Genomic DNA, 15,043 nt, shown 5'->3' with positions numbered 1-15,043 from the left:
TGGGAGCAGAGATGTAGGCCCGGGTGAAGTAATGCAAAGGCCTTGCAAGAAAGAATGAGATGCCTGAACAGGATACAGGAAGTCAGTAGATTTTTAGCTGTGGTAGTGAGTGGAGGAGGGCAAGGTGGTAATCAGGAAGGCCAGGGCAGAGGAGGCTGCCTAAGAGAAATAAGGAAACAACCAGCATTTTAGCCCTGGAGACATAAAGGAAAGGATGGAATTTTTTTCAATGGTATAGAACAAAAAAACAATAAGATTTGGTGATGACCTGGATATGCTACGAGGAAGAAATTAGGGGTGTTGAACTGACACTGAGTTTGAAAGTCTGGTGACGGACACGAAGTGACCCATTTTTTGGAAGCTACTACATAGCTTCAAAATTTTCTGAACTGAGCCATATTCCATTTACTGTCTGAAATCTGACGAGAGCTTAAAAACATCTGAAAACTCTATTGTTCCAGTGTTTCTGGTGTCAAGTTTCAATAGATTAATTAAGTGAACTAAGCTGATAGATACCTCCACCATTTCTAGCTCACTCTTCCAGACCTAGTTATTGCCTTCCACATCATGAGATAATGCTAACAAAATACATACTTTGTCATACCTTTCCAATTTTTCAGAAAGATTATCTGCAGAATCCGCAGAAGGGATTTGATATATGTCTGACAGTTCCAGACGTTGTCTGTAACCCTTCTTCAAAATTGGTTTTGTCCATCTAAGCAGAAAGAGAATAATAATAACTATCAGTTTCCAAGGTTAATTCTGGAGTTGGTTTAGCTATTAAAGCACAATCCAGCATCGCATAGATAAGTCATCATACAACATATTATATAATAAACTATGTAACTATATTGTATTTACCAAGAATGATGTAGCTACTGAAAACATCTTGTACATATAGATAGATGGATAGATAGATGACATTAACAAACAGATTCAGAGTTCTTACATTTGACCATTTGGGTCAAGATCCGCCAGGCTCTCTTACATACAAACTCTCATACTCAATAGGAGTTAACTGAGTAGAGGATTGGGCCCTTTGTGTTATATTTCCAATAATTTATAGTTATCCATTATCATGACTATTAAATCACAAAATAATATTACATTAGTGATAGACGCTATATTCATATAAGCAAGGAAATTCTACATTACAGCATTAATTTCATGCAGAGCAGCTTGCATTGCATGTTACACAAGACCTTTTGAAGGCCTCTAAGTATAATGGGTGTGCTGAAGATATTTTTCATCCCTAACTTCCATTTATTTTTGTCATTATAAAGTTAATACAGAACTTAAAGAGCACATTCTTACTGCAATGGACAGGTTTAACATTAATGAGGCTGTATTACTAATGGAAGTTGCAATGCGAAATATCCATGCTTTCAGGGAATAACTTTGGGAAACAATTTTTGGACACAATCAGCTTGAGAATGATTTGGGAACTCATCTTACTGCATCAATGGCAGTTGCAACATTTCCATTGACTTCAAACAGAGCAGGAGGAGGCCCTTGCTGATCCATAGGGGAAATTCTCTATAAACCCTTGTCTGATCTATTCAGTATCTGAAATGCCTGCTACTCATTACATGTTCTAGAACACTATTCCCAAGAAATCCTGTTCATAATTTTATGTCGTCATCTATTAATAAGGTCATCTGAAGACACACAAGTAAAACAAAATACAATTAGCAAATTAATTTACGATTTACTAAAAGTGATGGTATATTTTACAGATACCCGAGGTTACATGCAGAATATGCTTGGCTATCATTGTTAACTATTATACATTTTCTCCAAAATAATTTCATAGCTAATGCAAAAGAAACAGATTGTGAATGATCACTGTGTATGTGTATAAATGTGTGTGTTCCATAGACAAACATATGACTTAGGAATGAGATAAAAATTGTCATCTAACAAACGTAGATTTCAAAATAGTTACCATCTGAGAGCAAAAGACCTGCATAATTTATAGCCGAGAAAAGACAGTCTGTAACTAAGGGTCAAACAAAACTTCAGGCAAAGAATAAGGGATTTTTAAAGTGGTCACTTAGAGTTGCTTATTGGAGGTGAGTCTTAGTGTAGGTTTAACTGTGTGTTTGTGTACGTGTACATTATATTAAAAAAATGGACCAGATTCTCAGCTACACTAAGGCCCCATTACATTGGCAGCATAAAGGGGCCCTAAAGTGGGTGTAAATATAATACAGAACAGTGTACAAGGGCCTTAGCAAAAATGAGAGCCAGGGTCATAATGCATGCGTGTATGTGACTGTATGAAAGAACATGTGTATACACAATCTAATCTATCATTTTAAAAGGTAATTAATCATATGAAACATAAATCAATAATTCTAGCTATTCAGTACATAAAGCACTTGGGGAAATTAAATATTTCCCAAGTGGACATCTATATCTAGCTTAAACACCACAAAGAGAATGTGCTTTCAGTAATAAAGAGATTGTCTTTCATTGCTGCAACCACAGAAATGTACAGTTCCAGATAAATTGTTTGGTCTCAGCTCAGTCCTTAACTGCAGTTTACATGAAAAGGCAGACACTATTCATAGGTCACAGGAAAGCCAACTGTCAGACTCTGTTCTGAAGAGCCATAGGGAAAAGTATATGTGTTCGTGAACTTTTTGCTACTGGAGTCAGAGGTCGAGGACTTCAGAAATTGATATCTAATTCATTTTAATATCTTCTGTACTTAAAATAAATCATAATTTCATTAACTGATGAGCCTGTGTGGTCATTACAAATGATGAGTTAGATCATGAACAGGATGGTAGAAAGGAATAGACGCTGTTGATATTGTACATGGTTTATACAAACACTACTAATCCCTTGTCCTTCGGAAACAAAAACACTTACGCATTTGTTTCATAAAAGAAACTGTTGTACATTCAGAAAATCTGGCAATCATAAATGAATGTAAGTGAGGGTCCATTAAATAGCTACTGTAGCTAATGCAAGTAAGCTGAGAGAGCTCCTAAGAGACCCCTTAATGCCAAAAGTACTGTAAAAAGAAAAGGAGTACTTGTGGCACCTTAGAGACTAACCAATTTATTTGTACTGTACTAAAGCTCCACGCCTCGGATTGACTTTGATGAGTACCCTCAGGCTAAGGTCTTGTACAATGGGCTTGAAAACTGTAATAAGCAAACCCTACCTTACCTATCTTGAGACAAGGAGGAAAATGATTTACAGTTTCATACCCCGTATATATTGGGAAAACAATCTCCACTGCATTGTTTCTTTTCACACCTTTTCCTTTATTTGCATTTTTTATTGGAATTGAACTGGGCAGTTTGCCACAGACTGAAGAAACAAAATTGATTGTAGTTGGAGTGAGCAGAGTGACGGTTATAGAAAAATAGCATGATATAACATAGGTCTACTGTACCCATGAAAATGTGGCTTGAGTTGCTGATCAACTACAATTCTCCCTCATCCTTAATGGTGTGTATTTCACCCACCCAAATTAACTTGTAAGCACCTAGGACCTTCCTTAAAGACGAGTTTGATTCAACCCGTGGGCATAAGTGGAATCCCCACCCATTGGAGCAGCTGCACCCAAGCTGGATTCACCTTATGAGCAGGCAAAGCAGTGCTACCATCACCTTCCTCCAGGGTCCCACTGTGGGGGGCGTCTCTCAACAGCAACCAAAATTGTATAAGACTCTGGTGGTGGAAGCAGCACAAGGACATGCTGGCTCAGGGCTGGTCCACATTTGAAATTTAGATCAACATAGCTGCATCACTCAGGGGTGTGAAAAATCCATACTGCTGAACACTGTAGCTATATCGACCTAATCCCAGGTCGAGACGCAGCTTCTGTCAGTCTACTTACTGTTGCTTGGGGATGTGGTGTTCCTACAGGGGTTGAAAAGCCTCAGGCTGTCTCGACACTACAGGGTTATGCCACTTAGCTACAGAGCTGTAGCTATGCCGGTATAACCCCCATAGTGTAGCACCCTATGGCCTCGGTGCTTCTCCTGGGTGCTCTGGCCCTGCCCCCTCCCCAGCCAGCTCTGTCCAATTTCTGGGCTGTATCAACTCTTGTCAGGCTGCTGCGCATAGTGGTGTTAAGACACAGCTTGCAATGATACTTGTCCCTTGAGGTGGGCTTTCAAAAACTCCTTCGGTTTTGCTGTCAGGAAGCAAATCCTGCTTGTATGTATTTTATAAAGCACTATGCACATCCATAAGTAACCCACAATAATAATAGTTTGGTGGGGCAGATTCACCAGGACACTCTGACTTTTTTGCACTGGTCTGGTGATGCTATGTGGCGATAAACCTAATTTAGCTAGCCAGTTAAGCCAGTTTTATAGATGGTTTGCAACGCCAAAGTAGCACAATGGAGCCAGAGTGGCCCTTAATTTGTGAGATACCAACGGCCCTTAATTTGTGAGTTACCAACATTAATTCCTAATTTCTGGTTCTCATTTCTGTTGTGAGTGAGAAATAATTTATGAAACAAAGAAAGCAAGGAGGAAGGGAAACAGATTGGCCTTAAAGCATTATACAGTATTAGCAAATGCCACCGGATTACTGGCTGGCATTTAATGAACTCTTTCACAGAGAAACCTGTCATGCTGTCAGAGTCTTGCAACTAACTAGGGATGTTATTATGGGCACATATACATGAAACCCAGCTGGAGACAAGTTTCAAGGGTGAACTGTAGGTAAGAAAAAAAGAAGGAAAACAAGTTCCACCTCTTTTATTGACAGCCTGGTAACAAAATACACACCATAAGGATACAAGACACAAGGATACCATGTATGTGACACATTGTTTTAACTTTGCTTTTGTTTGTTTTCTAACTAACCTTTTTCTTTAATATTCCCTCCCTTTAGCACTCTACAATGCATCTCTTATTGTAGCTATTTGCTCTTCTAGTTTGCTCAACCTTATTCGATATGAGAAAATTCAAACCTATTGGATGAACTTCTCTGCCCTGCTAGAGAGTACTACCTTGTCTCTATTAGCTGATGCTGTCTTCTCAACAGGGCCAAATCCTGGCCCTTCTTAAAGCTGCTTCCTACCCCTTGGAAGTCACAAGAAGCCTCAATGTTGGTTTAACTAGCAATATGAGTTTTCCCCCAGCATAGAGGAACCCCTGGCATGGACAAAACATATCTGGCCCTCTCCCTCCCCCTGTCCTGATGTAGACATGCACGTGTAGAAGCAGGCATGGTCAAAGAACTACTTTGCTCCAGCCAAATTGTGGAAACTCAGCTGCGGCCCCTGCTGCAAGGTGTGCAGAGAAGCTGCCCTGGGGGAAGACCTGGGGGCAGACCTGGGGGAATTCTGGCTTACTCTGACTCGATTTCAACAGGTGCTGTGTACACTACCACACACTTGGTCAGCTCTATTGACTGTTGCAAAGGAGATTCTGGCTCCGCTGTCATCCCTTTTAGATAGCTGGCAAAACTTTCAGTTGGGAGCTGACTGGACAGCTGAGACCAAGTAACCAACACACAATTCTGAACTCCCACATGCCAGCAACAGACCAGAGTGCACGGACAGGTTGGACTGACCCAAAGCAGAGAGGGGATTGCACTGGCATGGGGAAGAGAGTCTGCATGTGTTTAGCTATGCAAGGGGGTTGGGGGCAGGGGGAGATGTATGCTGTAAGAAGGGCAAGGGAATCTGCGTAACCCTTGCTAAAGATCCTTGACCTAGAGGTGTTCCTGGCTTTCCCAGGGTTAGATAAAAGTGGTGTTCTATTGTTAAGTGTGGTGCTTATTCCGGGAGTTGACTCTGGTCTCCCTGGGAAGGAAGGCTGATGTTCGTGAAGAGGCCTATGGCTGAGACCTGGGATCCTTTCCCCAACCCTGGGAGCTCCACTACCTGACATATGAAAGACTTTGTGCTTGAATCAACATGGCTGTTAGAGGGAAGTGCATATGTCACACTCACTTTACAACTGTGATGGCAGCTTCATTCCAGTGTGAAATTTAACCCTCAGGGGATGGCAGGCAGTGCATGGCCAGGAGAGGACAGCTTTAAAACATGGCTGGAAATCCATCAGAGCACAACTGATGGATTCAGTGCACCCACAGTGCAACAATTCGTCCCCAGCCAGCATCACCACTTCCTGGAAATGCATTGGGCAGTCTCAGGTCCCCCAGATGCATGGGGTTGCAGGTGTCTTGTTTTGTTTCATTCCTCCTTTCTGTGAGCTTTCCACCACAATGGGACCAATGCTCTGCATATTTCTCTGGCTGAATCAAACCTCTAACATTATTCTCCACTTACCATAATTTAAAAACATTCTATATGAAATCAGATGTTAGGATAGAAAATGCTTATACAATATGTTGCATTAATTTTGTATGGCTGTGATATATTTCTTTGCAGCTCTGAAGGGGCAGGATTTAAATATAAGAAAAAATTGAACAAATATTCTGAACATTATATTTATTGCTTCAAAGAGCTGGAGGTAAATGTGGATCTTATTAATCTGTATGCTTTCTTTGCAGGTCACTAAAACTGAAGAATTAAATTTCTCTCTTAACGAACATTTGAGTTTGCTGTCAAGTGTTATTTAACATGGAAAACATGTAGCTGCAATGTCATTGACTATGCCACTAACTGTGAATAGCACTGTCTGTAGAATAATCAGTGTTCTCTTGAAATCCCAGGGTCCCAATAGCTAATCTTAATGAGAATTACTCAATGGAAAATCTTTGACAAGATTTACATTTTTATTACCATTTTCAAAAATCTGACATTTATTCTGGCTATTGTCCAGGATTCCCCACTGAGTAATGTGATCTAGAAGTGGCTTTGGGGATCCTGCCTTTTTAGCAGAATTTTGATTTTTCCTAGCAGAATTTTGATTTTTCCTTTGCATAGTGCTTTTTACAGCTAGTAAGATGGTCAATGCCACTTCAGGTTTTTGAGGTATTATAACTATGAAGCCCAGTCTATATGTGAAAACCAAAATAGGGCACATTCTAGGAACAAAGATACACATGTGGTGTGCCATATAAGGGTAAAAGATATTAAATGTATTAAAGTCTGTCATTATTTGATCTGGATAGGCAAATGTGAAGCTTGCCATAAGCAACAGAGATACATCCATTGAACTTTCAATTACAGAGTGGATCCATGAAATAACACGAGTCTATTAGTTGTACACAGGGCTAGCAATAATATTTAGCTGCTAAAGCACGTAGCAATGGAAAAGCTGGCCCAAGAAAAGTCTCTTTTATTTTTAGATATTAATTAATTCTGCATCAATGAACTAACCTCACTTCACTCTGTCCTTTCACTAGGAAATATGTCTTGGACCCCTAAATAGCAGTCCCTTTAAAAACAAAACAAACTAACTATTTGTTTCAATGTTATTTTAAATATATTGTTAAAGTATTAGGTTAGTTTTCTAAAATTATTTGCAATAGTTCAGTAGTAAGATATCTTTAGATTTTAAAACTAACTTTCGAAAAATCTGTTGAGTTCTGCATAAGTCAGAAGATGAACAATAGCAATAAAATGACTAGAAATGTTGTATAGGTCAGTAAGGGCCAAATCTTGTTTCTATTATTCACAGAAATAGTCTCAATGACTTCAGTAGGAGGCCTCGTGTGACTAAGGTGAGCAAGATTTGATCCTGAATCTTTTATCTATCAGTACTGGAATCAGAATTAATTATCAGATCTACAATAATGGTCTTTCTACTGGTAGACTAAAATATCTGCTCAGTTTTCAACAATTAAGAAAGAGGACCTGGACAGCTAAGAAGTGAAACCAACAGCTTTGCAAATTTAGGACAACCACGAGTAGTGTGAAATCATTTGGCAAATGATTGCACAGTTTGCAAATACAATCACTTTGGTAGTCACAAGTTTGTTCATTATAGCCTGGCCATTACGTGTCTTGGCAGAGACCTCAAAATATCCATTCTTTCGAATATCCCCCAGCAAGAACATTTTGCCACTAAAACCATGAGTTTCCCTCGGTTTGACACAGTCATTGTCTATCTAAGCCTTTATGGGCACATTACGTACTGAGGTCCAGTGTAGTTTTCACATGCTATTCAAAAAGCTGTGGAATAAAAGCATTTCATCAGACAGAAAGTTTCCAAACCTATAGTTTATTCCAGCATCACTGACTTATTTGTGAACAGAACTAAATATCTTATCGAACAATTGACAGGGGGTTTACTGGGATTAATGAAGAAATAAACATCCACGGGTAAATTGACATCTTCTCAAGTTCTTCTCTCATGCAAGAGAAATTACTATTCCCATTGAAGTGAAAATATGTCAAACATTTAGGTATTCAAGGGAGTGAGCATTCCTATATGTATCTTTTGTATGGAACTTGGTTGTAATAGCTTGTTTCAGGCACATTCTGAATTAACTTTCCCACACATGAAGCATGATTTGGTGTTTGAAGTACTGGACTGGGACTCAGGAGGTCCGGATTCATTTCCCGCTCTACCACAGCCTACCTGTGTGATGTTGGGCAAATCACTTAATCTCTCTGTGCCTCAGTTACCCATCTGTAAAATGAGAATAATAATACTTCCTTTTCCCCACACCTTGCCTGTGTTGTCTATTTACACTGTAAGCTCTTCAAGGTGGAGACTGTATCTTACTACGTCTTTGTACAGTGCCTAGCACAAGAGGTCCTTGATCTTTATTAGATCTTTATTAGTATTATTAATACTATAATACTATAATACAAATAATAAGATGGATTTCATCATCAATTATTATTTATTAAAAAAAAACTTCAAGGATTCAACTGCATTGCCCTCCTTCCTAATAAAATAGAATAAGTGTAAAAAAATGGATAAGTTCTTAAATATTTAAAATATTTACTTTGGTTTAAATGTACATACCCATTACAAGTTTTTGTCCTATCACAGAGCCAAGAGCCTTTGGGCAGCTTTCAGAAAACTCACACACACGTTGATTTGAGCAGGTGTGTTTTGGATGGATGAAATGGCTATAGGAAGAGGTTCCATTAGTTGCTGTGGTGCAATTGGTTAGTACTTTTGGCTGTTAACTGGAAGATTGGTGTTTCAGACTTACCCAGGGATGGACTTTAAACATGTTAGCAGAGGGAGGATTGCACTGGGATTGAAATGACAGGATTTGTAATATGGAGATCAGACTACTAGTACAGGTTATGCCACGGATTTCCTCTTCTACACTGGAGTCAACTCTTGCACCCAAATTTTTAAAAGTGGACTCAAATTTTGAATGCCCATCCTCAAAACCTTAGGGACTGATTTTCAGAGATGCTCAACACTCACAACAGTCACCGAATTCAATCAGATTTCTGAGTGCTCAGCACCTTTGAAAGTCAGGCCTTATATGCCAAAAGTTGGACACCAAAAAACGGATGTGTCCAAAGCTAGTGGCCACTTCTGCAAATGTGGGAATTAATCTCTATATATCATTTACCTCAGCTCCAAAATAATGATACTTATTATGTTTATATAAATATAATATTTTCCAATTCCATGGGGATATGGTGACAACTAATGAACGTATGTAAAGTACTTTGAGATCCTTGGATGGAAGGTGCTGTCAATGTGCAAAGGGGGCATTTGCTTAACTTCACACACTAAGTAGTCCTCATGAAGACAATGGGACTACTTTGCCTAAGGCTACATCTACATTGAAAATTAAGATGTAATTCTGGTGCAAGTAGGCATGCCCATACTAGCTTTGATCTAACTGGCAGTGCAGGCTGGTCAACACAGCAGATGCCCATTTGCTAGCCTGCACCAGGTTTCATGCTGACACATCTTCGTTGCTGCTGTTTCCCATGCTAGCTAAATTAAAGCTGGAATGGGTATGCTTACTTGCACTACAATTACACCTTAATTTGTGGTGTAGACATATCCTAAGTCTTTCCTGGATCAGGGTCTATTTTTTTGAGTCAAGGTCAGAAGGAACCACTGATGATCATCTAGTCTGACCTCCTGTATAACATCGGCCATAGAACTTCCCCAAAATAATCCCTAGAGCAGATTTTTTAGAAAAACATCCAGTCTTGATTTAGAAATTTGTCAGTGCTGGAGAATCCACTATCACCCTTGCTAAGTTGTTCCAATGGTTAATTACTCTGAATGTTAAAAAATTACACCTTATTTACAGTCTGAATTTGTCTAGATGAAACGTTTCCAAAGCATGGACTAGTGTCTTGTCATGAGGGGTAGAAAGGAAGAAATGCATTCTGGACCTATGATAGAGACAGTAGCAGCACAATTATAACTTGTGTAAATCATAAACTCATAGGACTGGAAGGGACCATGAGAGGTCATTTAGTCCCGTCCCCTGCACTCATGGCAGGACTAAGTATTATCTAGACCATTCCTGACAGGTGTTTGTCTAACTTGCTCTTAAAAATCTCCAATAAGAGAGATTCCACAACCTCCCTAGGCAATTTATTCCAGTGCTTAACCACACTGATAGTTAGGAATTTTTTCCTAATGTCCAGCCTAAACCTCCCTTGTTGCAATTTAAGCCCATTGCTTCTTGTCCTATCCTCAGAGGTTAAGAAGAACAATTCTTCTCCCTCTACCTCGTATCTTTTACATACTTCAAAACTGTTATCATGTCCCCCCTCAGTCTTCTCTTTTCAAGACTAAACATACCCAATTTTTTCAATCTTCCCTCATAGGTCATGTTCTCTAGACCTTTAATCATTTTTGTTGTTCTTCTCTGGACTCTCTCCAATTTGTCCACATCCTTCCTGAAATGTGACACCCAAAACTGGACACAATACTCCAGTTGAGGCCTAATCAGCGTGGAGAAGAGCAGAAGAATTACTTCTCATGTCTTGCTTACAATACTCCTGCTAATATATCCCAGAATGATGTTTACTTTTTCTGCAACACTGTTACCTCATATTTAGCTTGTGGTCCACTAAGACCCTCAACTCCCTTTCTCAAAAAGAAAAGGAGTACTTGTGTGTGGCACCTTAGAGACTAACAAATTGCATCTGATGAAGTGAGCTGTAGCTCACAAAAGCTTATGTTCTAATAAATTCGTTAGTCTCTAAGGTGCCACAAGTACTCCTTTTCTTTTTGTGAATACAGACTAACACGGCTGCTACTCTAAATCCCTTTCTGTAATATTCCTTCCTAGGCAGTCATTTCCCATTTTGTGTGTGTGCAACTGATTGTTCCTTCCTAAATGGAGAAATTTGCATTTGTCCTTATTGAATTTCATCCTATTACTTCACACCATTTCTCCAGTTTGTCCAGATCATTTTGAATTTTAATCCTATCCTACAAAGCACTTGCAACCCCTCTCAGCTTGGTACCATCTGCAAACTTTATAAGTGTACTCTCTATGCCATTATCTAAATCATTGATAAAGATATTGAACAGAACTGGACCCAGAACTGATCCCTGTGGGACCCCACTCATTATGCCCTTCCAGCATAATATGGAATGTTTTCCACATAAATTGTTTTCCTAGTAAAAGTTGTTACTTATCTTGTTTACTTTTCATTTCTTCAGTATGAAAAAAATGTAATTTCCTAAACCAAAACCTGGTTATTTATTCACAGTTATAAATGTTTCAGAAAAATAGCTAATTTTTAAATTATGAACTTTTATAGTCTATACTGACCAAACCTCTCCCTCTCTCTTTCTCTTTTTGCAAGCCTGGATCATTTTCTTGAATAGTCATACAAAAAGAGGTTATTCCCTTGTTAAGAGTCCATATGTGACACTGCTCCTTTATAAAACTTGTTATTGTCTGAACTTTTTTTAGGGCAGGGATTGGAAACATTTTTAAGGAAAATGTACAAATACAGTAGTGAATTGTATCTATCTTAACTACATTAGTTACAAACTAAGATTCAAATTCCACACTTAGCTATGCTCACATAACTCCCAAACAGGACACATGCATCTAAGCAAAGAATCTGGCCATAGGTTTGTTAAAAGTAATCTATTATTTAACGTTTCATATGCTGTCATCAGATAGCTGAGAACTACTATGATGAATGATATGTTTATCACTGAGAATCTCCTGGTGGATATCTTCTCTGCAAATTTTGCCACAATTTCAAATGGCCCTATAGTGAGTGACCTTCAGTCTATTACATTACATCCAGATTGGCATTTAACAAATACACAGCTATGAAAGAAGCAGAACCCAGTAGACACTGTTTTAAGTGAAGATTTCTTAAACTACATGAAGATAGATTATGGGACAATATTAAATAATTGTTGTTAGTAGGAAAAGTAACTTTTTCTTCTAAATCACTTTATAACAAAGGAAGGATTGAATCCCTGATTTTATTTCAGCTGCTCTGTTCATGCTACACTAGAACATTAGCACTTGAAAGCACCACACCTGGTCCATGGGATAGCACTTAAGCCGCATGCTTAAAGTTAAGCACATTCTTAAGTGCTTTCTAAATGAGGCTGCTTTCTTGAACTGGGGCTGCTCTTGTTATGCAGATACAATTACATACCAAAATGAAATTCTACAGTTTTAGAAAAACTCAACCAAATCCAACTTTTTATCACTTTATGGGATGAACCAGTTTTTTGAGTCTACAAGTGTCTACCTAATGCGATACAAGAATATTGTTCTGGTTTTGTAAAGTTCATCACACATAGTATGTCTTAAATTTTGTTCACTTCTTATAACTTGACAGTTTTACTTGTTACTCCCAAAAAGCATGTTAAAAGAGGCATAGTTATCCTGAAATCTAGTCATTTTAAAACCTAAAAGTTGTCTGAGGTACTACACCTGCCAGAGTTCCCCTTCTATTCATAATCACATTTTCGATTTTATAAACGGATTTTCTCACCCCTATTGCTGCATGTAGGACTCACACAAACAACAAGGGAAACTAGCCAGCTGCGTGAAATTGGGTGTACCCAGTATGCTCTCAGATGCCCAAAATTGGGGAAATATAGAGAAGGATTTTTGTCTTTCTAATCTCTCTCTAGTATAATATCAGGTGTTGCTTGTAACAGCTCCAGGTTAAAGGTTTTCAAATTTGTGATTTCTATGTTGTCCCACTGTGTGTGGTGGGGGAAAGGGACGAAAGAGGATCCCTTGTACACACAAAAAGAAGAAAAAAGGGACCAGGAACTTTCGCCCCCATAGGACAGGTCTCAGTCTGAAGAGAGACGGTGTCTATTGAAGTGAGCTGTAGCTCACGAAAGCTCATGCTCAAATAAATTGGTTAGTCTCTAAGGTGCCACAAGTACTCCTTTTCTTTTTGCGAATACAGACCAACACGGCTGCTACTCTGAAAGGTGTCTATTAAGGTGTCCCCAATATCACTTTTAAAAAAAACGTGCTTGCAAAGCAAATTTCCCCCGAAGTTCTCACACCTTGGAGTGAAGTCTACAACAGCCAGGCTCGGAAGTAGAGCAATTTACCAAAGGTTGCGCAGATAATCTACTATACAGTAATTTACCCAGTATGGGTGTGATCATTCATGACACTAAGAGGTTTCAGCCGCCCCGCGTGTTCAAAACGCTGGCACAAGGTGGCAGGGAAGACCACGGCGCGCAGATCCTCCTGGAATAAACCGGGCGAGCGCAGCCCGCTTTGCAAAACATTTCGGGGCTAATGGGTGTAAGGCAACGTGCCCGGACAAGACGAGCGCTGAGGGTCCCGGGCTCCAGGCAGGGGCAGCCCTGCGCTCGCGCCCAGTCACTTCCCGCTGCCCGTCCCCCGGGGCCCTCCAAGGCGCGCGACTGACACAGCCAGGAGGCTGAAGGTGCAGAGCCCCGGGGAACCCAGCCGAGCCACACCTCGCATGCCGCCGCCCGCTGCAGGGTCCTTCCCCGCGCCCCAGCCCCGGCTCTTACCTGAAGAAAAGTTTGGAGAAGATGTTGGCCTTCTCCAGCGGGGACTGCTGCATGGTGCCCGGGCTGCCTGCCGGGCGGCGCTAGGCGCAGGGAGCTGCAGCGGCGCGAGCTAATCGCTAAGCTCTCCCGCGGCCGCTCCGCTCCTGCGGCTCCCCCACCTTATGTACCCTGCCCGCGCTGATGTCATTGCCTCCCTCCTTCCCCTGCCCCTCTCCCCGCCTCTGCTGTGCCCACGGGGCCTGCCCTCCTACCCCGTCCCCCGCGCCCCGCTGGCCTCGCCCCTCGGGAGCAGTCCCCGCGGACCCGGCACCAAAGGAATCTGCTGATGCGGGAGACACCCGCCTGGTTCTGCCACCCACCCTGCTGCTGGGACCCCCGACCCCGAGTTCTCAGGGCAACGCGAGGAGCCCCGCAACCCCCCCCCCCCCCGCCAGCCAAGGTGCCGTCTCGCTGCGTCTCGGGCTTTGGGGGAGGAATAGCGACGCCTCTCGGACCTACTCGCCCCACACTTGTGCTTCTGGCTGTATCAAGCAGGGTGGGCTCCAGAGCCCCTTGGGGTCGGTCTCTTCCAGGTAACCCCCCACCCCTAGCAGTTTGCTAAGAGCCCCCGCTCCTTAGCTCCAAACTTATTCTTCCTTCTGCTGGGAAAGTCCCCCCTCGTCCCCGCCCTTAGCGCTTTCTGGATTGTGCCCCGGGGTCTTATTCCCTGCCCCCTGGGTTGCAGTCTTTGCCTGGTACTGCGTAACACTGCTCACTCCAGAGCTGTGATCCCAGGTATTACTACACCCCATCCCCACCCCTAGCCGTGCTGCGAACTCAAATGCCAAGCACAACACATCACCGCCCGAAAAGAACTGGCAGGGGTTCACCGGGACACCTGCTATCGAGCCAGTTTCAGTCTCAGTCAGCAAATCCTCTTGAACAGTTTATGGAGAGAAACGGAGACTCCCACTTTAAAATGCAAGACTTGGCCTGTAAAGCTGGTTTCCTCAGAAGAAAAGGTAAACTCGGGTATCTCGAGGAAATCCGGCGCTCTTGCCTCAGCCTTTATAAAGTGCTCAGTACACCTTGTGTTAAATCCTGGAACGCTATTGTGAAAAGTGTTAAGCACACATTGATAATGGAATGGAGCAGATTAAGAGCAAAGTAGGCTTTTTAAGCTGAGATTTTTTTTTATTATCTCCAGGTCTTTGGCAAATTTGTTTACTGTGAAACTACCT

General features: G+C 41.2%; 1 protein-coding gene across 1 annotated transcript in view; it reads right to left on the bottom strand.

The window, feature by feature from the left end:
- CFTR (CF transmembrane conductance regulator) overlaps positions 1 to 13,876 on the bottom strand; it is a 147,342-nt gene extending 133,466 nt beyond the window's left edge. The window contains exons 1-2 of the mRNA XM_077841557.1: positions 13,824 to 13,876; positions 605 to 715 (exon numbers count right to left, since the gene is read on the bottom strand). Of these exons, the coding sequence (XP_077697683.1) occupies positions 605 to 715; positions 13,824 to 13,876 (164 nt within the window). The remainder of the gene's footprint in view (positions 1 to 604; positions 716 to 13,823) is intronic.
- Positions 13,877 to 15,043: the final 1,167 nt, after the last annotated feature.

The sequence above is a fragment of the Eretmochelys imbricata genome, chromosome 1 (genome assembly GCF_965152235.1).
Source record: "Eretmochelys imbricata isolate rEreImb1 chromosome 1, rEreImb1.hap1, whole genome shotgun sequence".
Lineage (NCBI taxonomy): Eukaryota > Metazoa > Chordata > Testudines > Cheloniidae > Eretmochelys > Eretmochelys imbricata.
Note: the sequence above shows the minus strand (reverse complement) of the source record. Positions and strands in the feature narration are given on the sequence as shown.